General features: G+C 44.7%; 1 protein-coding gene across 3 annotated transcripts in view; it reads right to left on the bottom strand.

Annotated features, from left to right (window-relative positions):
- The window catches only part of Tdrd7 (tudor domain containing 7), a 67,974-nt gene that overhangs the window by 9,762 nt on the left and 33,470 nt on the right, over nt 1–24,742 (bottom strand). For all 3 annotated transcript variants that reach the window (XM_052716431.1, XM_052716433.1, XM_052716432.1), the window contains exons 7-15: nt 20,851–21,434; nt 18,284–18,470; nt 15,255–15,366; nt 13,224–13,426; nt 10,734–10,868; nt 8,696–8,782; nt 6,347–6,481; nt 3,738–3,848; nt 1,366–1,868 (exon numbers count right to left, since the gene is read on the bottom strand). In XM_052716431.1, coding sequence (XP_052572391.1) covers nt 1,366–1,868; nt 3,738–3,848; nt 6,347–6,481; nt 8,696–8,782; nt 10,734–10,868; nt 13,224–13,426; nt 15,255–15,366; nt 18,284–18,470; nt 20,851–21,434 — 2,057 coding nt within the window. The remainder of the gene's footprint in view (nt 1–1,365; nt 1,869–3,737; nt 3,849–6,346; nt 6,482–8,695; nt 8,783–10,733; nt 10,869–13,223; nt 13,427–15,254; nt 15,367–18,283; nt 18,471–20,850; nt 21,435–24,742) is intronic.

Here is a 24,742-nt window from a genome sequence, read left to right on the forward strand (position 1 = left end):
TGGGGAGGCAATTCCCTCCCTCAGGCAGGTCTTCCCAACACTACCCATCACCGCCCCCCACTCCCTACCCCCACCCCCCACGGCAGCTAACATGAGGGTGGTTTTGACTATAAATACATTATCCTGTGTAGAGTTCTTACTGAGACAGATTTCTACAGAGCCAAGCCCACTCATGCTTAGCGTTGTAAATAAAAAGTGACACAATAAAAATGGCTTTTACAGATGAAAAGCTTTATGACACAGGCTCACGCTTTTCAAAATGAGCACCATTACTCTTTTCACATTTTGGAGTTAAAAACTGGTTTTTTCTCCCATAAAAATGACATTTTCTATATGTCTATGTTTAATATCTTAAGAAAGAAGTATTTTGTGTAAAAAATTTAGCAGTTTGATCTTTTAAACTATGACAGAGGGGAGAGAGGGAGAGAGACAGACAGACAGACAGACAGAGATATCTTGGCGTTCAGCATTCAGAAGCTTGCCCCCCTACGGTGGCTCTTCACTTCCTAGGACGCCATGGCAGAAGGGCAGAGTGGGGAGCCTGTGCTCCTGCACAGGGCAGACCCAGCACACCCTGATGGGTCAGGGGAAGGAGGTGTGACCTGAGGGCCCAGGGGCGGTGAGACCAACAGGAAAAGGTTCTACAACTAGCAGGAGGCAAGTGACAGCACAGGCCGGGATCTGTGCATCCTTCAACCAGAGCGGTTCTTCCCAAAGACTGTCTATTAGATAATCGGAGGTGGAGACAGTGGTTTGTCATTTATAGTAATACCTATTACTACTTGTACACTCAAGGATCGGGGGAACCTACCTAACTAAAGAGAATGCTAACTATGCTTCCCCACAAGACAGATTATCACTCAGCCATAAACTGTTACTGAGAGATTTCTAGCACAGAATATTAGTTCTGAAAAAGCAAGTACAACTTGATAACAGCGTATCAATGATACAAATACATAAACAAAACTGGAAAAATTACAGAAGTGGCTGAACAACTATTATGTCTGGAAGGCTAGTTTTAGTTTCTTAAATGTTTTGTTCTCTAAGTCTTCCATAATAAACAATTTAAAAATAAGTCATTAAGTGAAAACAAGAATTATTTTCTGAATAAAAACATTTTCTCTAATAGGAAAATAGGGTAAACACTTAAGACTTCATGTTATGTATAAAACTCTTAACAGGAAAATGGTTAGTAGAGTTTTATATAATGTTAGCATTTTAAACATGAAAAATTCTCACAAGTCCTCAAATCCATGTTTCTCTCAAAATTCTCATTTGTGCAGATCAAGTCTCCCAGACACTAAGGACCCTCATGACCAGTCTACAGATTCTTAGCAGAGGAACCGGGGCTTGGCCAGGACCTACTTATTCTCCACTTTGGCAGCGTACACTTGGTCTCGCTCCACCGCTATGTGGCGCTCCTCGCACACACTGTAGTACAGGATCATCTCTTCCATCAGCACTTCCAGCTTATGGATCTCCTGCCAAGGCTGGATGACAAAATGGCCTGGGTGACAGGCCACGGGCACATACACATCCATGTGTTCCCCTGACTTTGACAGGTGGACTGGAGGGGGCAGTTCCTCCAAGGAGAAAGAGCTGGTGTGGTCCAGCAGGGACTTTCTGAGGACCTCTGGGTGGCTCTTCCTGAGACCCTCTCCAGGGCTGCTGGGTGCAGGTGTGCTGCTGTTCCTGTTGCCAGGTGAGCTGACCGCCCCAGACACGGCACTCAGGAACACATCTTTCTGGTGCTTCCACAGGTCTGCGTTTGTGATCTGCCGGTTAATGCTGCGATGAGGGTCGGGGAAGTTCTTAGGAGTAAATAAGTACACATATGCGACCCCCTTGGTTTCATCCACTTTTGTAACCTTTGGAAAGCGTAAAAAAGCAATTCAGAAAATCCATGTTGACACCAGATTCTGAGAAGTGGTTATAATATTAACCTTAAATATCAAAGCAGAGAATTCTGTAAAACAATTATCTGTGGTAAGATGAATTACCTCTCACAGCCCAATAGGCACTGAGACAAAACATCTATAAAACACCAGCAAATCGTATGGAAATCGCAACTGAAAAATAACGCTGTAATGTAAGACATGGCTGCTGCCCTGAGGGAAAGGAGTGGTGAAGGCAGCATGATTCATCTTTAAATTAATGACATTCCAGAACCCACACAGAACCAAACAGTGCGCTTCCCTGCACCTGCCCCCAGGCTGGCAATCCCCTGGGACCTCAGGTCCTAATTCTGTGTTGGTCCCAGTCTCTGTCTTCCCTTCCCAGTCACAGGGAGCAGCCGGGGGAGAAGAGGAGAAGGACAACGCCACCAAATGAGAGACCTTCCCACTCCCACCCGCTCCTCCTGCCAGGGAGTGTCCACGTGGGAATAGCATGCAGTGGTCATGTGACTGCCCCATGGGTGTCTGGAAGTCTGGGTGACTTAGTGATTCCCATCAGCTCCTCCAGTTTGTCTTAAGGACAAAAATGGGACACTACGTCTATCATCCATCAAAGAGGACACAAAATGGAAGACAGGGACACAGGTAGAAGAGGGTAGCAGCCCATCTAGGACAGTTTCCTTTGAGAGTGTCCTCCCTCAGTGAGACGCATCTCTATAACCCATCCTTTAATGTCTACTGAAATACTGACTAATTCATTTTGATGTTTATGATACAGGAGTACCATTAAAATTAACCAATAAAAGTACTTTTAAGCTAAGAGTGATGGCACGAGCTAATAACAGTAGCACTTCAGGGCCTAAGGCAAGAGGATTATTGCAAGTCCCAGTCCAGCCAGGGCTACAAAGCAAGACACTCTCCCAAAAGGAAAAACAAGAAGTATTTTTAGTATGTACCCAAAACTTTGTCTTTATGAGTAGGTGAAAAAAAAAATACTATCTATCATGTAACAAATGAAGCCCATAAAAGAGGCATAATTAAACTGTGTGGAGCATGCAATGCGCATGTTCCACAGCAGCAGCAGCAGCAGCCTGGACTCCACATGCACAGAGACAGGAGGGTCAGGGCTGGGGGAAATGATTCAGATCTCTGGGAAGCTATGGCTCAAGCATTTCAGCTTCAGGTTTACATACAACACTGTCTGCTTGGGTTTAGGAGCTGAGAGAGGTGCCTAAAGTTCTTCATCCTAGAAATTCGAGCAACAAGCTAAAAAGCTTCAGAAAAAAATGGGAAAACACTGGGATTAGCATTGGATGAATTGTTCACAATCACCAGGGCTAGCAGTGGATGGCCTGTTCACAATCACCAGGGTTAGCAGTGGATGGCCTGTTCACAATCACCAGGGTTAGCAGTGGATGGCCTGTTCACAATCACCAGGGTTAGCAGTGGATGGCCTGTTCACAATCCACTCTATTTTAGGAAAAGATAGTTATTGTCTTAAAAAACATTTATTCAGAGATATGATCACATATCAACTGACTTGATCACAAGTCAGTTTAATTCTTTTTCACTTAGCAAGAAAGACTTCAGTAGAGAACTAAGTACCTCTGTTACCTTATTAATAATAGGAAAAGGGAGTTGTAATAATACAGGAGATGGGGTAACTCTTTAAATAGAAATCAGCCATGAAATATCTTACAGCTACATGTATAATTCATCTCTTGGAAGTAAAAACATGTCTGGTGTGAAGGTGTCCATTTACAACAGTGAGGTAAAATTCATCCATGTGAACCCCAAGCTCCAGCTCTTCCCAGACATCCCAGAACCAGGAAGATAACTAACCTTAATGCTACAGTCAGAGCAATTCAAAACAGAATCTCTTAGCCAAAGGACAGCATCTGGTGTCCACATGCCAATGGACTGCGGAAGATCAGCCAAACAGCACTTTATAGCCTGAAAAACAAAACAAAACACACTATCTTAAAATAGGTAGGACATGTAACGTCTACTTCCCTAAAGCCAGACGCTGCAGCAGATGACGGCAGTCAGCCCGTGGTCTGCCTGTCTGCCATGCTGTCTATTTATGTCACTACTGGCTTTTTATTTGACTTTTTCAATCCTCCCAGGGGCCAGGGGGCTTATACCAGACACTGTGTCACCCCACAATCCTTCCGGTCTAACATATTCCGGGCTCCATTGTATGGATGGTGTCAAGAGCAGCCTGTGGCAGGTCACAGAGAGGAACAGATAGGACACCTGCAACAACCTGGTTTCACAGCAGGAGTCTCAAAGGAAGCTTATCTACTTCACCCAGAATCTCCTGAGAGACCCATGGGTGCTGAGCACTTGTGCTCACCTCCTGAAGGAGGCAGAGACAAGAATTAAAGACAAAATGCCTTAAAGCTGCAGGTACCCAAATGCATCACTCCCTCAGTGCTCTCTTACTTCCCAAGCTACTTCAGAATGCCACAGGAGGGAGACTGACTTCAGGGACTCCCTCAGTCACATGTGGGTCTCGAACTGAGGGAGGAAATCTCGTGACAGACATGAAAGCTACCCCACACTCTTCCTTAGATTCCTCTTATGCTAAGTACCTGCCATGCCCTGGAAAAGCTGCAGGTGATGACCAGGCCATTCAGAGTGGAGAGAGCACTCTGCAGGGCCTGTGGGCAGAGGAAACAGGGGGGAAGACTCTAATAGACGAATAGACTGGTGCACAGCTAAGATAGGCTCTGCTGGCAGGAAAGACCCCAGAATGCCCAGCAGCTCTGCCACCAAAAGAGGGCACTTAATATAATCAGATTTTCTAAATGATTAAAATTGATGCTAGAAATAAGCTCTTTACTGAGAGAAAAATACTATTTTTTAATCCTGGCAATCTACTCACATTTAAAATATCTTAAAATGAAGAGCTGAATACAACCTTTATGGGTTTGCTTCTGTGACTTAGACCTCTTGGGGAGACAGACGTTAACTAGGGGCTGGGCAAGCTGGCCTTAAGGACCTGTAATGAGTAGTCATCACACTTATCAAAGAAGGAATCTAGCTGACATTAGCAGGAAGAAAAAAGATGTTTAATGTCTGTTACCACACCACTGCAGCATAAAGAAGGGAGTGGTATGTGACTTTCAGAGAAGCAGGAGGAAGCCTGAAGTCCTCTCTCCAGCCAGGGAGACCTTGTCAATATGATACGGGCCTTAGGTGGACATGGCCACGAGGAGACAGAAAGGGCAGAGCTGTGTCACAGCAACAGTAGCACTCCCAGGGCTGTGGACTTCCGGTATTATGGCTGCACATCAACAGGGTATAAGAGATTCTGAAAACAGGCTTGCACGAGAGCCAAATTCTTCTCCGTAACTGTCTGTGTCAGGAAAGGCAATGGAGACTTGAGAGAAACTCTACAGCCATGCTAGTCACAGCAAACCATGCTTTCCACGCTGGTCCTGATGGTGAGGGTGACTTCTGGAGAAGTCAAGGGGCATCATGCAGTCCTTTTTTGTTTGTTGTTTCCTGAGACCAGGTCTCAAGGAATCCAGGCGAACCTTAAACTCACTGTGTAGCCAAAGATGACCATGAACTCTTGACCCTTTTGACTCTACCTCCCTAGGGCTGGGATTTTAGAAGCATGCCCACCATGACTGATGCAAATGAATATTTAATAGAACGTAATACTCAATTAATCATATTAATTTACATAGTAAATATTTATATTTTCACATAGATTATGTATCTATAAATATTTAATAGAATATAGTCAGTATATTAACATTTTAATAGAATATTAAATATTTAATAGACTATGACCATTAATATTTAAAAGAACACAGTAATTAATTATATATTATTTATGTTATACACTAATTACTTATATATAAATATTTAATAGAATATAATATTTACTAGAATATATATTATATTCCTATAAAAATCCTCTATTTTCTCTCAAGGTAGTCAGTGCTTCTTAACAAGACCGACAGGTTTATAATGATTCACAACTGTCATCTGAATGCTCTGTAAGAGGACAGGCTATGGTTAATGTTATCACTCCCATTTCTCATATGGGAGAAATTCTTACAGGAAAATGAGTATATATAAACACATTTCCAAAAGAATGGCAAGCCAAATAAACAGCAGCCCTGGGAATAAACCCTTACATACACCACCCTAAAGGCTGGCTAGTTAGATGTCAGAACTGGCATGTGATTATTACAATGGCACCTCTACTTGAGTAACAACATAATGACTCAGTGTTCTTGAAAACAAGCGTTTACTAAACAGTGGTCTGTAAATGTGACTGGACTTCTTCTGTAGACGGTCAGATTCACTTCTGTAAATATCCACTCTGCAATCTGCTTACAAACTGAGACTGTGCTCATGAGCACGATCAGGACGGCACGGCTGATCAACAGGCAGAAGCTCTCTGCAGACCTCCAGGCCAAGACAGGTCGTACCTGAGGGGGGATGGCGAGCATTTCCTGCAGGAAGCGAGGGGGGATCTCTCTGAGCTCTGAAACTTTCACGGATGTTGCATTGCCAGAGTCCAGGAAGTGAACGTCAAGTGCCCGGCTGCTGTGAACGTTCGTGATCTGCAATGAGAGGAGCCCTGGCTCACTACTATCACAGGGGAGGATGACACACTGCCACCCTCACCCCCCACATAGCGCGCAGGGTCAGGAAAACACCCCAACTATCAGTTAATATTCTAGACTACAGCATGGAGCCTTTCTTCTAAGTCACTCGACAGTCAGAAAACAGAACTGACCAGCAAATCACTGTAAGGCCACCAGTGTCTACTATTTCTCTTATTCTCCAAATACTGCTAATTAGATGATGTTATTTTTAAAATATTAAAATGTGTTGGAAAACTCTTATATCCTAATAAAGAACATCAATAATTCAAGATGGAATTTTACTTGTAGAGGGAAAATGCTTTGAAAATAACATATTTTACAATTTTACTATAAAACTTAGTGATTTTTAATCATTTCTGCCAACTGAAAAAAATCTGAAGCTCAAAAAGTCAGAGGGATAAAAGAAAGCCCAAATTACTGTTCAGCAATGGGGAACTCCACAGAGCCCAGCAATTCTTGGAGAACTGTCAAGAACAAAGACATCATTTAAACAATTGCTATCAAAGTATTTGTACACACACTAAGAAACACTTTTTTCCCCCAAAATACAAAGCAGAAACTTAGATACAAATCTCAATTTGAAAGAGAATTTACAAAATGGCACTACTCTTTAGAGTCATTAAAAACGAAGACCAACTAGTAGCATGTCGGAGGGTTTAGAGGAAACATGAAGGTAAATCCAACGGGGCATCCAGACTGGATCCCAGGGCAGAAAAGAACACAGTGGAACAATATGAGAAACGAGGGAAATCCTGCACATCAGTTACTTCTATTAATGTTCATCTCCTGGTTTGGGAATCGAGACCGATTACACAAGATGTTAACAGGCTAAGTGGGGCCTCTTTATATTACTCTTGTTAACTCTTTAGAGAGTCTTGAATTATTTTTTAAATTAAAAACAGATCTGTAGATCTACATATTATCAACTAAACAACAGAGCTTTAAGAGCTCAATAATACCATGCTGAGCACGTGACACGTGACCTGTGGTCACATACCCGACATCTCAGCCTTCTGGGAACTAAGTCACATCAAAGGCAGTAACCACTCTAGAATTGCTGCTTTCATTCGGCTAGGATGGCTGAGCCTTACTGAAGGGAAGGTCAGGACAGTCAATCTGTTGAAACACTTAAATGACGTTTCCTGTCTTCTAGGGTTGGTTTCCTGTGATTCTTAGAAATACTGCACACAGGAAGTTCACAGTGGCAACAAAACCACAAATACTCATTGGGAGAGTGGTGGGATAGTGGTGGACTCTTCCTCTTGCTACATTACACAGCACGGAAACAGACTACTACAGCACCAGAACTGAGTCTCACAATGAGTGAAAGGCATGCTTCAGAAGATTAATGCATTGATGCTTATTTACGTAAGATTTAAAGAAGTTTATTTTATCATTCACGTGTGTGTGTGTATACACGTGTGAGAGCACAAATGTGCACACGCATGTAGAGGCCAGAGGTTGGTGAGAATATTCTTCCATTACTCTATACCTTGTTTTTTAAACAGGGTCTTTCAATGAATGCACAGCTCACTAATTCAAGTGCATCAACTCAGCAAGGCTGCCCCAGGGTTCCTCTGCCTCCCGAGCTGGGATCACAGGGACTTGCTGCAGTGCCTGGCTCTTTACGTGGGGTCCTCATGCTTGTTCAGCAAGCACTTTATTGACGGAGCCATCTCCCTAGTCCTATTTTTTTTCTCCCAAGACAGGATTTCTCTGTGTAACAGCCTGGCTGTGCCTGTCCTGGAACTCACTCTGGAGACAAGGCTGGCCTCGAACTCACAGAGATCTGCCTGCCTCTGCCTCCCGAGTGCTGGGATTAAAGGTGTGCATCACCACCACCCTGTCTACTTTTTTTTTTACTATGAATATTCTAAATATATATTTATTTCTATAGTTCTAGTATACATATATATATTCTATTGTATATGTAATACATAGCAAAGTCATGTGTAGAGTTATAAATATACTAAAAACATAAAGAAATTCAGCTGTTGGCTTCCTCAGAGCAGAAGCAGGAGGATGAGAATAGGGCTCAAACCATATGGCCATCTTGGCTGTCAGAAACTGGTGATAAGTGCAAGCATGGTTACTGTACTATTGAGAAAATTTGTTTGTATATATGAAACACTTCACAATAATCTTTACAAATCAAGGGGCTGATCTTACCTCCACTCGTAACCATTTTCCTTTGCAATGGAAGAGGCAGATCTTCCCACAGAAGGGGAGCGAGATGAAGTACTCAGAGGTCATGTGCTATGAAACAGAAAATCAAGGAACAGTTCTTACTCTTGGCAAGTATGGCTGCAGCCCTGGAGCAGCGTGGAGGCATGGACTGTTTACCCACAGGCAGTCAGACTTCTCTCCTCCCAAGAACAGCTGCAGTAGGCACAGCAAGCTTACCAGGTGCTACAGACTCAGCCTTCTTCTGTCCTGCTTGCTAGTACCAGTTCACTCACTCGCACGCATGGCTCCCAGACTGACACAGTGTCTACAATGTTGGCAGGGTCAGTGGGGGGGCTCACATGGGCTCTGGCTCTACTAGTTACACAGGAAAAGGGCTGCTTGATCCGACCCAAGCAGAGAGCAGATGAAGTCAGGAGACTGAGTCAGCCATGAAGGCCTCTTCCTTCCGCCTTTTAACATTTAACTTCATGTTACTGGTTAATTCTTTTTCATCCAAACTAAGAAGTATTATCACCACAGACATCGGTGCCTGAGATGCTAACAAATGGCAGGTTCTCCCCAGCCCCTCTTCTGCCCCAACCTGCACTTAGAGCCTTCCCAGGGCTTGCTGTTCTGGTGACTGTTGCTAGTCTCTATGGACAAGGACTCCCCTTGGGTGGCATAGCACGAGGAAATGTCAAGTACTCTATAGCATCCTGGGTTATTAGGACAAATGAATCCTCACAAAGTTAGTCTCTCTGGGGGTATCCTATTTTCCCAAACTCAATCAGCAAATGAAACTTTACATACATACACACTATACATGTATATATAAACATATATTACATATAATAATGTAATTTATAATATATATTTTATGATATATTGTATTTATATAATTTATAGTTTACGTGTTATTTTTAATTATTTCATTTTAAATGTATATACATGTAATATATTTATAATTATAAAATTAAATATGTATGAATATAATATACTGTATACATAATAAATATATATGACATCTCTAACATAAAGGAGTAAAGTTATGTATCTGATGCCTCCACTCCAGACAGCATGAGTAAGAGTTCAAGTTATTCAACACCCATTTCAGACTACACATTCTATGTACAAAACTAAATAAGGAATGGAGAAAACTGACAACTGTCTCTACCCCAGTGCTTCTCAACTCATGGGTCATGACCCCCATGGAGACCACAAATCAGATATTTACATTACAATTCAAAACTAGCAAAGTTACAGATATCAAGTAGCAACAAATAATTTTATGGTTGGGGTCACCACAACATGAACTGTATTAAAGGGTCACAGCATCAGGAACATTGAGAACCACTGCTCTACCATAAGGCAGGGAGTAGCCAAGTAGCCAAAACATAAAGCTGAACAGAGTAAGTTGAGGTGTTAGCCATCCTTTGTGGTAAAAGAAAAGGGTTCCCTTCCAGGGGTGACAGGACAGGGCTGAAGCAAGAGATTGGTTATCTGGAAACCACAGCACATTGTGGATTACAAGTATGTAATCCAGAGGTAAGGAAATCCTATTAGTGACTTAAAACCTCTGCATGTCCTGATTCAGGATGAAAGGAAGGAGGGAAGGGAAGAGGGAGAGGAGGAGGAAGGGGCCCACACAACTGAGCCATAGAACCACATTGATGGGCTGTCTCTCCTCAGCAGAGAGCTGGAGGGGGATGTCTGACAAGCTGGCTCCTGAGGACAGTCACAGGCAGTGTGCTTAGGACGCATCAGCTGCCTACAGTAAGTAACTAAGTATTGCATTGCTGAATGCTTCCTACATGCCAGGCACTGCAACTATCTCCGTGGTTACTTCACTGGAACACACTGCTGCACCTGCATGTTACAAAGCAGGAGCAGGAGTTTTCCCCCAAAGCTCTGCAACCTGGGTTTTCTACCCACCGTTTTGAAACATCAGCCACTACTTATTAAACAATTATTCACCCTAACGCATCCTGAGCCCCCTGCTTGCAGTCTGAGGCTGATCTTAGAAGGTGGTGCTCCACCATACCTTGCAGTGGAAGTAGTCCTCTGTCTTATGCAGAAGGTCACTGAGTTTGTTCAGACCCTTGCAGGGCACCTGACAGTAGAGTGTTCCGTCAGAGCAAATGTTAGTCACTTTGACGTTGGTGTACATGGCATCCACCTGGAACAAGTAAACAGGGAGCCTGTCTGAGGACAAATGCTTCCCTAGACCTCTCTAGGCAGTTCCCTGCACAGCCCATCACATCACATACTTGTGGTGGTTAACAGTCACTCCCAACTTGACAACCCTGAGAGCCACAATACCTCTGAAGTATGCATGAGGGTGTTTCTAGAAAGGTTAAAATGAGTGAATACCTGGCATCAGTGTGGGTGGCATCATCCCACAGGCTGGATTCCTTCATTTCTGCTTCCTGGCTACAGAAGTAGGTGATGGGTACCCCACCTGCCCACAATCACAGCTCCCCTGCCATGGTGGACCACATCCCCTCACAGCACAGGCCTGTAAACCCTTCTTCCTTCCAGTTGCTTCTGTCACGTATGGTCACAGTAACAAGAAAATGAACTAATGCAACCTTTTTAAATTCTGTAAGTTCAAATACATCTCAGCAGAAGAAAATTTACAACTTAAATGATACAGGTGTTAACTGTGTCAGGTACAAAAGAGACATTTTCTACATGGCCCATCATCTGGAAGGCTGAGTGTGTTCTGAACCGGCTTATTGTCTCTCCAAGAATAAAAAGTATTCCAAAATCATACTTTTTTTTTTTTTTTGGTTTTTCGAGACAGGGTTTCTCTGTGTAGCTTTGCGCCTTTCCTGGAACTCGCTTTGGAGACCAGGCTGGCCTCGAACTCACAGAGATCCACCTGGCTCTGCCTCCCGAGTGCTGGGATTAAAGGCGTGCGCCACCACCGCCCGGCTCAAAATCATACTTTTACAAGATTAACAGAAGGGTTTTTGTAGGCGGGCTTTTCTTTGGGCCGCCAGCTCACAAATAATGACACGGAAACTTATTGTTGTTTTTAAATCTCAAAAAGTCCATTCCATTACCAGTCTTCTGTGTCTGTTAGATGTCTGTTGGTGTGATAAACACTGGCCAAAGCAACTTGGGGAGGAAAGGGTTTACTTCACCTTGCAAGATTATAGTCTATCACTGAGAGAAGTCAGCAAAGGAACTAAAGGCAGGAACTGAAGCAGAGGCCATGGAGGAGCGCTGCTTATAGGCTTGCTCTTCATGGCTTGCTGTTTTACACACCCCAGGAACACCTGCTTAGGGGTGGTGCCACCCACAGTGAGCAGGGCTCTGCCACAACATCATCAAGCAAGAAAATACCCTATAGGATAATCTGATGGGGGTGTTTTCTCAATTGAGATCCCCTCTTCCCAAAAGACTCGAGCTTGTGCCAAATTGACATAAAACTAGCCTGCACAATGGGCTACATGAATTTTAATGATTCTCAAAAACTATAATCGACATAAAGTTTAATCTTAGCCATTTTTGGGGTCAAGTCACAATATAAAAAAAAAATTCATAGTTCTATTTGTTAAAAGCCCCTTTCCCTAAATGTTTTTATCAAGTCTTTAAAATGGTAAGTCTGGCCAGTCAGCCGTGGCGCAAACCTTTATTCCCAGCACTCGGGAGGCAGAGGCAGGCGGGTCTCTATGAGTTCGAGTCCAGCCTGGTCTACAGAGCGAGATCCAGGACAGGTACCAAAACTACACGGAGAAACCCTGTTCTTTAGCACCCACTCTATTCTTTCAGTTGAATATTCTATAATTTATTAGTTCACTCATTTGGAGCACTTACGTCCTACAGATATAAAAAAAATATTCAAGCTAACAATAAATATTCTCATGGATAGAAGTTTTCCTTGTGTTTTTAAATCTTTACAGGAAAATTTCATATAAAATTATTTCCACCTCAGAAACCAGAAAATAATAAAGTGAATCCCTGTGAAATAATTAAGACTGGCTTGTCATCTGCATTTACTCCTCCTCCTCCTCCTCCTCCTCCTCCTCGTTTTTCCCCAGTAAGGAGCTGTAGTAAGGAGCTGTAGTAAGGAGCTGTCACTTCTCCTTCTACCCCATCCTTGTTTTTCTACTTATGTGGTATCAGTTATTTGCCTAAAATCTCTAACTTTCTTTTCTGATGATTTTCTTCTCAGCTCCCTTCCTTCACTCTTTTTTCCTTTTTTTTTAAGTGCATGTGTGTGTACACATGTGCCTGCATGTATGTTTTCATATGTAGACTAGAGGTCGATGCCCAGTACTTCCCTCAACCACTTCCATCTTACCTTTTGAGACAAGGGCTCTTGCTGGATGGACGACATCACCCTGCCTCTGTTCCCAAGAGCTGGGATTACAGACACATGCCCCTGCAGCAGGCTTTGTTGCTCTTGTTCTACAGTACGTGCATGCTCGGATGGAACTCCTCAAAAGGTAAGATGGCCGCAATGTTTGCAGAGGACCCCCACTCCACCCCCATACTTCACTCTAAACAGTGACCACAGTGGTACCTGGAGATGAACTTCTAGAGATTTGTCACATATGGCCTTCAGGCAGGTGGCATTGATGTTGATATCATCTTCTCCTGAGGTGTCATACAGAACCACTAAGGGGATATCTGACTTGTCCAGTATCTCCACAGCAAAGATCTTCCCACATGTTAATGATTCGACCACCTTCACAAGGTCAGGGTCATCGTTCAGAATCTCCAACCCTGGAAAACAGCAACTGCTCTCATTTCTACTTAGACAAAAGCATCGTGGATGGACAACTTCATGTCTATTTGACCACCCACTAATGGTGCACTTTTAAATGGAAGCTTCATCTCACAATCTTCTTTACCTTATACAGCTGGAGATAAAGGTCATGAGGTGAACACCTCTTTAAGAGACGCATCAGAGCAGGCATTCTTAACATAAGGAGACTGATTGATGACCAGCCAGACCTTAACCACAGAAGAAGCAGCCTTCAAGACATGTGCAAATGTGTGCGTAAAACAAGAGACTAACATGATCAAGAACCTGTCAATCATGTCACTGTCTTCTCTTTCCTACATCTCTTTTGTTCAATTCAACTTGTATACCTACTTTTCTTATAAAATTAATACCTATTATTGAAAATTGAAATCCTCCCTCCCTCCCGATTCATCACCGACTGAGGATACCACAGAACCTCTGATTTATCAAAAGAAACTGATGTTGCATCCAACACAGGCCTCAGGTGCAATGTTGCAAATTAATTACTCTTTCAGGTCTTTGGGAACTGGAATTCAACATAACACGTAGATGGCACCTCTAAGTTCATCTACTGAACTAAAACAAGCATGCCATTTCCTGCAGTCAGACTAGAGGCCCTTTTTCCGTTTCTCTTTGAATGTGAGTTACAAGGCAGATTCCTCCTACTCTACCCGTTCTCAAGACTCAGTGTTGGAACTATTCTCATACCTTTGACTCAGCATCTGGACTTTTGTTCTGCACTTTTGATGCATCCTTTCAAAAGTAAAACCAATTTCACAATTTTTGATTGGCTCTTAAAAGCTCACTGGGCTTGTCTCAGATTCAGGCCCTTCAGGGACATAAGGTCTCATCCTTATTGATGGGGACACTGCCCAAACCCTTTATTCTGTTTTGAGACAGGGTCTCACTCTGTAAGTCCACACTGGCCTAGAACTGACTATGTACCCTGGGCCAGCCTCCAATTCATGGTCTTAAGACTCTGAAATGCTGACGTCAGATGTGTGAGGTGCATACTCAGCTTAAGGGGTTTCTGTAGGGGGCTCCTTTTCATGTAAGAACTATGATCTGAGGACTGGAGAGGTGGCCCAGCGGTTAGCAGAGCTCCCCACCCTTCCACCTATACTGGGAGGCTCACAACTGCTGGTAACTCCAAGTACATAGGAGCTGATGCCTCTGGCCTCCACAGGCACCTGTATACACGAATATATACATTTTGTATGTGTGTGTGTGTGTGTGTGTGTGTGTGTGTGTGTGTGTGTGTGTACACGTACATACAGAGAGAGAGAGACAGACAGAGACAGAGAAAAAGCGAGAATCAACCCACAGTCACACTCAGCTTGGGTGCACAAGGTTTGCTAGCGGAGTGCATCTCCACAGTCCGTCTCCAGGGGAGGCCTGAGGGTCCCTCCTAATACTTGAAGCAACAGGAGTGAGTCCTATGATACAGGGTTGTATGGGCTTTTACTAAGACCAAACACGACAAACATAAACCCTTTCAATTGGCTAGATGAACTTTTTATAATAAAATACAATGAGCTATGTTCTATATAATAAGTATAACAAAAATATTGTCACATTTTAATCATTACTACATCTTAGACAGAACACCTTACATATGAATTCATTCACTGAACCTTTCAAGAAAAACATTAAAGTTAGGAGCTGGGTGTGGCAGGCCACCCCTGTAACACCAGCACTGAGGAGGTGAGGAGGGAGGAGTTCGAGGCCCGTCTGGGCTACACAGCGAGCATTTGCAAGTTGAACAGCTGGATTGGTAACAAGGGTTTTTCTAAGAAGCCCACTTACCTGCTAGCTTGCACTTGGTAGCTTGGAAGGACAGAGAGCAGAAGCGTGGGTTCAGTCTGTAAGCTTTGCTCTTCTCGACATTTTCACAAAAGCCATAGTCCACATAGCACACCTAAGTACAAAGCAAAGCCAGTCATGTCTGTGCTCAGTCTTTATCCTTATTAAAAACTGGAACACAGCCGGGCGGTGGTGGCGCACGCCTTTAATCCCAGCACTCGGGAGGCAGAGCCAGGCGGATCTCTGTGAGTTCGAGGCCAGCCTGGGCTACCAAGTGAGTCCCAGGAAAGGTGCAAAGCTACACAGAGAAACCCTGTCTCGAAAAACAAACAAACAAACAAACAAAAAAAACAAAAAACTGGAACACATTTAAGTGGATTCACTTTATTCCATAACCACCAAGTACCTCAGCTGTCTCCTCAAAGCCAAAGGAAAGGCTCCCTGATGCACCCAGAAGACGACAGCAGGCTGGGCCTCAGGGTCCCATGTTCCAGGCCCTGGTCTGCTACCTCGCCCCTTAGTCACCAGGAAGAGCAAGGCCAGACTCGGAGGCCTCACCTAGGCCTCCAGTGCTGCTGCTTCTCCCCATCTTCATCCAATGCTTGTCCTCCCACCACACATCCTCTCCATTCTGAGAGGCAGTAGATGTTTCCAGAGAAGTCATCAGTCCTGTGATACTGGCCACATGCTAGAATCCCAAAGCAGCACTTGTGACAGTCTGCTCTCGGCCACTGTGCTACTAGGGGCTGACATGTTTCTGTTGGGGGCAACAATGATGTCAGGTTGGACAATACAGAACTCTACTTTTAAAAAAAAACCAGTGTTTTCTTCCAGTGCACAAAGCTAGATTATGTCTTCATGCACCTTAGCAAAGGCCTGGCTCTCAGATAAAGCTGGCACTGGACATTCTTGTCACCTTTATATAACCTGGAATCACCTGGGAGTGTCTCGGTGAGCCTACATCAGGGTAGCCTGTAGAATGTCTGTGGGGACTATCTCAATTGCCTCAAATGACACAAGACGACCTAGGCTCCAAGTGGGCAGCACCATGCCCTGGACTGTATAAAAGCAGAGGAATCTGCTGAGCACCAAGTGTGCATGCATTCATTCTCCCTGTTCTTGCCTCAGACGGACTAACTGCTCTGTTCCTGCCTTAGCTCTCTTGCAGTGCAGGACTACAGCCCAAATAAACCCTTTCTCCTGAGTTGTCTCTTGTCAGGATACTTCATTACAGCCACACAAGTGTGACTGGAACACACGACATTAGCACAGAGATGACTTCCACAACACACACAACTCTGCTGAAAAGTCCTAAAAACCACAGAGTCTCCCCCTCTATTTTCTAAGACAAGGTCTCACTATCTAACCTGACTTGCCTGGGACTCATTTAAACAGGCCAGGTTGGAGATCTGCCTACCTCTGCCTCCCAAGCTATGAAAGCTTTTTTTTTTTTTTTCTTAGTAACTAGAAACTAAGTTTTACCATCATGGGTTTAGAATAACTAAGAATCTGACACTTTTGAAAACCTACTACGTTCCCTTAATGAAAGCACATGATAGTTATTAAACATAAAATACAAAGCTAACAACAAAGGGCAGGCAGAGAGTTGGCTGGAAAATACTCGTCAACAGAGGCAGGTCCCTGTGTCTTCAGCAGAAAATGAGGTACATGTGCTAGCAGGAAATGAAGATAAATTCCTCCACAGCAGAGTGTGAGGAAGGAAAGGGGCAAAGAGCCCTCCAACTCCAGAGCACGTGGTAAGTGTGCCTGGCTGCTGTGGCAAAGCCTCCCTCTTAGGAAATTATGCTGGACCCAGGTAGCTAGCGGAGTCCAAAGGGTCAGCTGTTGGCCACTTCAGTGCACAAGTCCACCTTCCCACACTTCATTTCTTCCTCTCACAGGCCTCAAGATTCTCAGGCAGCTTTCATTTTCATTAACAGCAAGCTACAACTGCAACTTGGATTTGTTCTTCCTGAACCCATAGTATACACTCTGAAGACAGGATGTAGGGTGTGAGAGATCCAGACTCCAGAGAGAGTCAGGCCATATTGTTAGCCGACCAACAGACTACTCTGGAGGGCTCCAAAGTCTTCCAGGGTTTGTCTGCAGCTGCCTTCTTTATTGATCACCACACTGTATTTTTGCTGTGGTGGTAGTAGTGGTGGAGTTTTGTTTGTTCTGTGGTACTGGAGACTGAACTTGAGGCCTAATGCATCCCAGGCAGGTACTTTATCACTGAGTTACATCCTGTAACTGAGATAGGTTCTCACAAAGTTGTTGCCCAGGCTGGCCTTGAAATTGTTCTCTCCTGCCTCTGCCTCTCAAGTAGCTGGATTACAGACCTACACCACCAGGTCCAGCTGGTAATATGTATTTATTTATATGGCAACCACAATTCACAAAACACTTGTCCCTGGATAGGGCCATGACTCATCCACCTCACTCTGTGTTCTTTGCTCTAGGAGAGCAGAGCAAGCATTTCAGCTGGTGATCGCCACCAGCGATCAGGCACCCAGCACTTCCATTTCTGGTTCTCTGGCACCATCAAGTGGCCACAGATCTCACCGTCACCTGAGTATTTGTGCCGGCACACTCCTCCTAGCTTCCAGAAGTCCTGGAGCCTGGTGATGGGACAGGACAAGGACTCAAGAGGATTGAGGGTGACCCTGGGAGCAGCCCAGCTCAGGCTAAGACACTGAGAGGAAGAACAGCAGCTCTCTGCGGGGGCTGCTTCCTCGGGAAAAGCCTGCTTGAAGCTGCTCCCAGAGCTCCTCAGTGCTGAGCGTAGGGAAATGCCTTTCTGATTAGATTTGAGTCCCAACCCCTCCCAGAGGACTTTAGATTTGCTCTTTTGTGACTTTAGAGATATCATGACTACCACTGACATAAAAGCTGATGGGGAGAGATTCTACAGACACCATCTTTGAATTTCTGGTGAAGTCACACAGGATATGGAAGGACAATGAAAAGCCAACAATCCTATGTGAAAGCCGGGAATGTATCTACCTCATGCTAGACAAAACTGAGCTTGCCTTTATCTTGTTCTCGTCCGTGGAGATGATCTGTGCACGTAACCAGGCATCCTCCTCTGCGTTGACCGCCAGCAGCTGCCCCACGTGCACACTCTGGATTGGTGTGACTTTGGGGTTCTTACTGTAATACTCCTTCATCTCATCCTCCATCAGTTCCTGAGCGGCTGAGTAGTCTTTACCTACATACCTGGATTGACGAGACCCATTAGGCGTCTAGTGCTTCTGCCTCCCCTGCAGCCATCCCTCCGTCCAGTTTCACAGCTGCTCACACCAGCAGGGTAGGAACTGTGCTTAGGGAAGATCACTCTAAGTGCAGGAAGACAGGACTCTGGAGATCACCTGCCTAACGTGGCAGTCTGAGAATGGGGGCGGGGGGGGGGGGGGCATGAAAAGCAGGCACAGGAGGACCCAGGGAGGGAGGAGGGAAGGTACATGGAGACACCACAGGAGGCCAGATGAGCCCTCCAGAGATTGATTGAGGCTGCTGAGATCTGTATGGACTACTGAAAAAAAGAATCCAGCAGATAGTTTGACCCTGGCCGAGGCTGCACCTCAGAATTCTCAACCTTTCAAAGTCAGGGAAACTACCAAAAAAGAACAAAATGAGGTTGAGGGGTGTATGTGGCAGAGCAATTCCCTAGCCTGTGCCAGGCCCTGGGCTGCATCTCTAGCCCTGCAAGACAGACAAACACTGCAATGCAATGCCCCCAAAAAAACTTCAAAAATTTGAGCAAATTACAACAAAATGTTGAGCTAATATCTCAGAGACGACATGCTCTGGCTGGCTGCCTCTGAAATGTCTACCCTGAGAAGTATTCTTTTCAAACACACCCCAGTCTTTTCTAAACATTTCTACTGCTGATGTGCAGTCCTTTGATCCAGTGTGTTTTCAAAACACATTTCTATCTTGTCTGCCGTGAACAGGCTGTTTTCTTGCCTTCCTTAAGGGCCTCATTCCAGGATGCTAGATCTGGAAAAGCAAGTCTGGCTCATAAAATTAGAACATCTCAACCACACGATGAAGCCTGTCAGCTGCACGAGCCCCCAGTCACCCAGTCAAGGAGGTGAGGGAGCCACAAGAACCCTGTTTCTTGTATTGCTCCAGTTTTTACCCAGGGCCTCAGGTGATTTGAGGAAACTCTAAGAAACTGCTCCATGTGGTCTTCGTAACTATCAGCAGGACAGAAGATGGCCCAGCCAACCTTCCTGTTACTAGAGACAAGGGTGAAAGCTAGAAAGCAATTTTACACAAAATGCAAAGAATGCATCTTTGGAGACAATGGCTATTTTTAAGATGAAACTCTCTACATGCACTCTTTGTCCCTGAACTGTGAAAAACTTTGTCAAACTCCATCACTTACATTTACTGAGTGCAGCAAATGTTAAAGAGAGGCTGAATGTATTCCTCCACTGGGCTCTAGTCTCCTGGGAGCCTGGGACCTGGTAAGAGTGCCTACTTGAGGGCCTAAACTGAGGTGGTGATGGAGTCTGCTCAGTACAAACGCCTGGCAGGGCTCTCAAGAACAGCCAGTAGAGAAGGATGGCTGCACTTCTGGGTGAGAACAAGGGAGGGTGCTACAACTGGGTGAGAGTGGGCAGGAGCAAGCACCGGTTTGTACACTGTCTCCAAATTACCTGAGGGAGGGGACAGAGAACGAGTACAGGTCAACCTCAGCATGCCACCAATACAAAGCTTCACCTGCATCCAATACCCCATATAAACCACAGCCCTCTAAAGACCCTTCCTGGTGGCGGAGCCAGGAGACTAGCCAGGTCTGGTTGCCTCCTCAGCCTCGGCTTTCTTGAGTCCTGGAGCTTTAATGCTGTCAAGCTCTTTCTTCTGGAATGACTTTGATTTGGGCGTTCTCTGGGCTTTCCTAGCTCAGCTATGGGTCCTGGACAGTTCAAACCAGGGAGCTGTTTGAAGTGGGGGGACTGAGTTCTGTTTGGTTTCCATGTTCTCCCCCTCCTCCCAGCCCCAGGTCAACACTGATGGTGATCCAAGACTTCACTGATACAGATTCCCACGGCAGGAAGCAGCAAATTGCAATCTTTCCACATTTTCTGTGTGTGTCATAGTTTTCCTAAAAATCTAATACAAGAATTCAGAGTTAAGCTGATGTTTTCAGTTCTAGCTATATCATTAGTTAGGTGACGGCCAGCTACTCGTTCCACACAATGACATCTAAAGACTCAAGTCAGCAGGGCACCTCTAGGTCAGGGGGCTCATCTGAGACATATGGTGAAGTTAGCTACCCTGACTTGTTAGGACTGCTGCACAGTCCTAGATCGATGGCATAACCTGGTCTGAAGGGTGCTTGCTGCTTACAGGTTGCATAGAAATGTCATATTTTTGATACGGTTGCCTTGTGTTTATGACATGATTTTTCTAAGTTTATATCATCATTCCAATTTTAAGAACTATGAGTCCTATTTAATACATATTAGTACATTACTGCACTTCACTACAACCCTAAGGATGGCATCCATGCAAACAGCATCCATGCAAAGAATGGTCAAGAGACAACACCACACGAGCACCCTAACGGCCAGGAATGCCAACTTGCCTGATAACCACGTCATTGGTGTTGCTCAGCTCAACCACCAACACAGACGGGGAGGCCTCGGTAGGAATCACCAGGGGCGGCACGGTGACATCCTCCACAAAGTCATCAGCATTTTCAGCCATGTTTTTTTCTATCTGCAAATACTCTTGTTCAATCATGGACTTGATATCACAATCTCCTTGTGCCTGCCCTTCATCCTTTAAGATCTGGTCAGCGGGCAGTGGGAGTTTCGCATAGAGAATTGCCTTCTGAGCATTTCCAGAAATGTAGCTTATGGTGCACACGTCAGAGAGGGAGGCAAGATTTTTTAAGGCATCCTCCGGGAATTTGACTTTGTACGTGTCCTCAAATGCTTTGGGGAGTGCACTTGCCCAAAGGCCACTTGAGTACTTCACCAGCAGCTCTGCCACCTTCTGCTTGACATCTGGCATCACTGCTGGGCTCCCTTTCGATGGCACCTCCTGCTTGGGAGCAGGCGGTGGGGATGGGAGCTCCTTCTCAGGGTCCTGTTCACTTCTCAAGGGCTGCTCTCTCTTGGCAGGATAAAGAAGTAAATCTTGACCACCACCACAAGGTTTTTCCACCTAAAAATTTTAAAGAAAGCAAATGACAGATATTTCAGTGGCTAAGAGAAACCTGAAAACACAGTAATATATTTTATATTTGAGAAAAGCACTGTTTCAATTTCATGATGCAACAAAGTGTCAATGTTCTTTTGAATGCATCACCTAACAAATGACATGAGCCAGAGTTCAGAAACAACCAGGGAAAGGAAAGGCATCATTTCACTCAGCAGACAGTTAAGACTTAAACCTCCACAGGGGATCGTGAGGCTTCTGCCCTGGTTGTGTTTCTCTGCCAAACTCAGAGCCAAGCTTGCAAAAACCACTCGATCCAGGGTGAGATGACGTTATGTCAGGAATACACCATGGGAGGAACCAAGGACTATCTCAGCATAGCAGGAGTCCTGCCTTCCCATGTGGGTTCTTAGTAAAGATGCCCCAGAGATAAGGTAGTCTGAGCACTCACCACAGCAGAAAGGGAACTGAAAGCATTGACGTCCTGAGGAGCTAGCAGGGAAAAGACCATAAGGTATCATCCAGCCTCTGACTTTACAGGCCTGAAGAGGCACGCCCCAGGAACTGATGACCTCCAATTCTAAGCCCTTCCACTGACAGACCAGAGTTGGCAACTGCCAGCCTCCTGCCCAGTGAAGTTCCCAACTCGTGAGCTAAGATTGGCTTTTAGAGTTTAAATGGCTGACAAATTAGAAGAATCATTTCATGTGTGAATGTCCTTATGAGATTCAGTGATCATGAAGCCTCCCCGGCTTATGTAACCTACGGCTGCTTCACACTATAATGGCAAAGTCACAACAGGCCAGGTGCCAGTCATGCAGCGCTGCAGCATTTCTGAGCCTCCAAAGCCTAGACACACACTATTTAGCCTTTCATAAAACCAGATTCCTCACCTTACCCTGACTTCAGATTCACGGCCTTCTGGAACGATCCCTGTTATCAGTTGCATCTGGCTATTCCTCAACTACAATTTAAATCCTTAGAAGAATCTACTAGGGTGTTAATAAGTTTATAGGAAACCACCTAAGACAACAGATTGCTTCCTGTGTTACTGTTGTTTGCTTCTTGCATTTTGCTTTTAGATGGGGCTACTTGCAGCCCAGGCTGGCCCTGAACTCATTAGATAGCATAAACTGGCTTTAAACTCTTGATTTTTCCTCCCTTCCTCCCTCCATCCACCCCTCACCCCCTTCTCTTTGGAGACAGGGTCTCTCTACATAGTTCCAGTTGTCCTGGAACTATGTAGACCAGGTTGGCCTCAAACTCAGAGATCCACCTGCCTCTGCCTTTCTAGTGCTAGGATTATAGGCATGAGTCACCATACATGCCAGGCCCTCTGATCCTCCATTTCTTAAGAGTTGGGATTACAGAACACTTCTGCCGACTGGCCGGCCAGCTTACTGATGAAGAACATGAGTTCATTTACCTCACTTTTACACACAGTTTAGGAAGACAGATCATAGATGTGTATGCACAAAGACACTGCCAGAGAAAACCTTTAATAAATCAAGACATGGTCAATATGACATTAAAAGATTCCTTTTGGAGCTAGGCATTGGGGCATTCATTTCTAATCTAAGCATTTTGGTGGTGCAGGTTGGAAGAGTTCAGAGTTATCTTCAGCTACATACTAAGTTTATACTGCCAGCCTGGGCTATAGGAGATTGGATCTCAAAAAACAAAACAAGCAAAAACCCCAAGATTCCTTTTGTCTGATTACATATTCCTCATGATGCAAAGGTAAGTGGGGAACACTGACCCAAGTATAAAGCCTTGGTTTTCTTCCCCATTCTCCGGCCAATGCGTGCTTAAATTTCAAGGACTCAAGAAAACTCCCAGACTTTGAAAAGCCCAAGAAGTGATGCACTGCATGTGTACCTGCTGCAGGCATTTCCTGTGTGGTCCCCTGCTACAATTTGTATACCGTGGCTCATCAACTTCTTACATCTGAATTCTTATTTTTCTCTAATTGTCTTTCCAGTGCTGGGGAAGGAATTAGCGCAAGTCTTTTAGCATTAAGCAGCACTCTCAGCCCTTCTCCATTCTGAGACAGGGTCTGCTATGCAGCCTGAGCTGGCTGGCCTTGGATGTGTCATCTTCCTGCCTCAACCTCTGAAGAAGCAAGGATCACAAGCACCATCATGCCTGGCTTTGAATCTGCACTTTTAAAATGTCAGTCTGTGCTGTGCCTTAGCATGCTGCATAACATATCAGAATGTATGCTGAGCATCCAGGGAAGATTGGAAAATATACTTCCTGGACAAGTGAAAAAAGACAAAAACAATGCTGTGAGTGCTTCACGTGTATACGATTCCAGCTGGTGTAACTCGAGACACGGCAGTCTTCCATACCCAAAGGCAGAGGAGGCTGCTGGTCGCCTGCAAACTCTCTTTAGCCTTCACCCACCAACCTCTCCTCAATCCCTTCTCTCAAGTGCATGGTGGGCCAGCTAGTTCAGCAGAGAAGAGGACATAAGCCTCAGTCCACAACTGCATGTGTCCCCATATAGCCCCTAAAAGGACAGTTTTCAGTTTTATGATGCTTTTATTTCCAAGGAAGTTACCTGAAAATATAGGACACTTCTACATTTACTTGGTCCCCGTCCCCCACCTGCTCCCATGCCAAGCCTCTACTTCTCCCTGTGTGTTAAGTATGATGAGAAGTGATGACCTACAGTACAATGGTCTGTGCACAGTCTTTGCACACAGCCAGTGGAGTGAGCTCTTCGAAGCAGGAACCCGTTTTTGACAGAAGTTATGGACAACTTATCCACTTGGTAGAAGTTGGTCTAAGGCAAAACCACAATCCTATTTTCTCTAGTTTTTATTCAAAAATAATCTGTGGTTTTCAGATAGTTTCATGTAGCCCAGACTGGCATGAAACTTGCTATCCATCTGATGACCTTGAACTCCTGACCCTACCTCTACTTCTCAAGTGCTAAGACTATGGGTGTGCACTAATTCCAGAATAATCTTAAAAGTATCCAGAACAGTGTACTTGTCTGTAGCATCAAACTTTGCCAGTTGGCATACAAAGTGAATAGCAAAAATGGACCCAAAGTCCAGGCAACAGTCAGGAAGTGACCTGGACTAGTAGATGGCTCCTTCAGCAGTCTGTGCTTTTGTCTAAAGTGACCACTCCCCGTTCCATGACTTTCTTTAGTGTAAGCTCCAGCGAAATTGTAGTGGGTTCTTCCTTATTTCAGATAAGCCTGGGTGTGTTCAGGGAGCTATGGCTGTAGACTGCTTCCTTATTTCAAAAGGAAGTTGAAGGCCTGAACTCATCTCTTCTTCAACTGTCTGACCTGTTGACCT

The sequence above is a fragment of the Peromyscus californicus genome, unplaced genomic scaffold (genome assembly GCF_007827085.1).
Source record: "Peromyscus californicus insignis strain IS unplaced genomic scaffold, ASM782708v3 Scaffold_5__1_contigs__length_169319896, whole genome shotgun sequence".
Taxonomy (NCBI): Eukaryota; Metazoa; Chordata; class Mammalia; order Rodentia; family Cricetidae; genus Peromyscus; species Peromyscus californicus.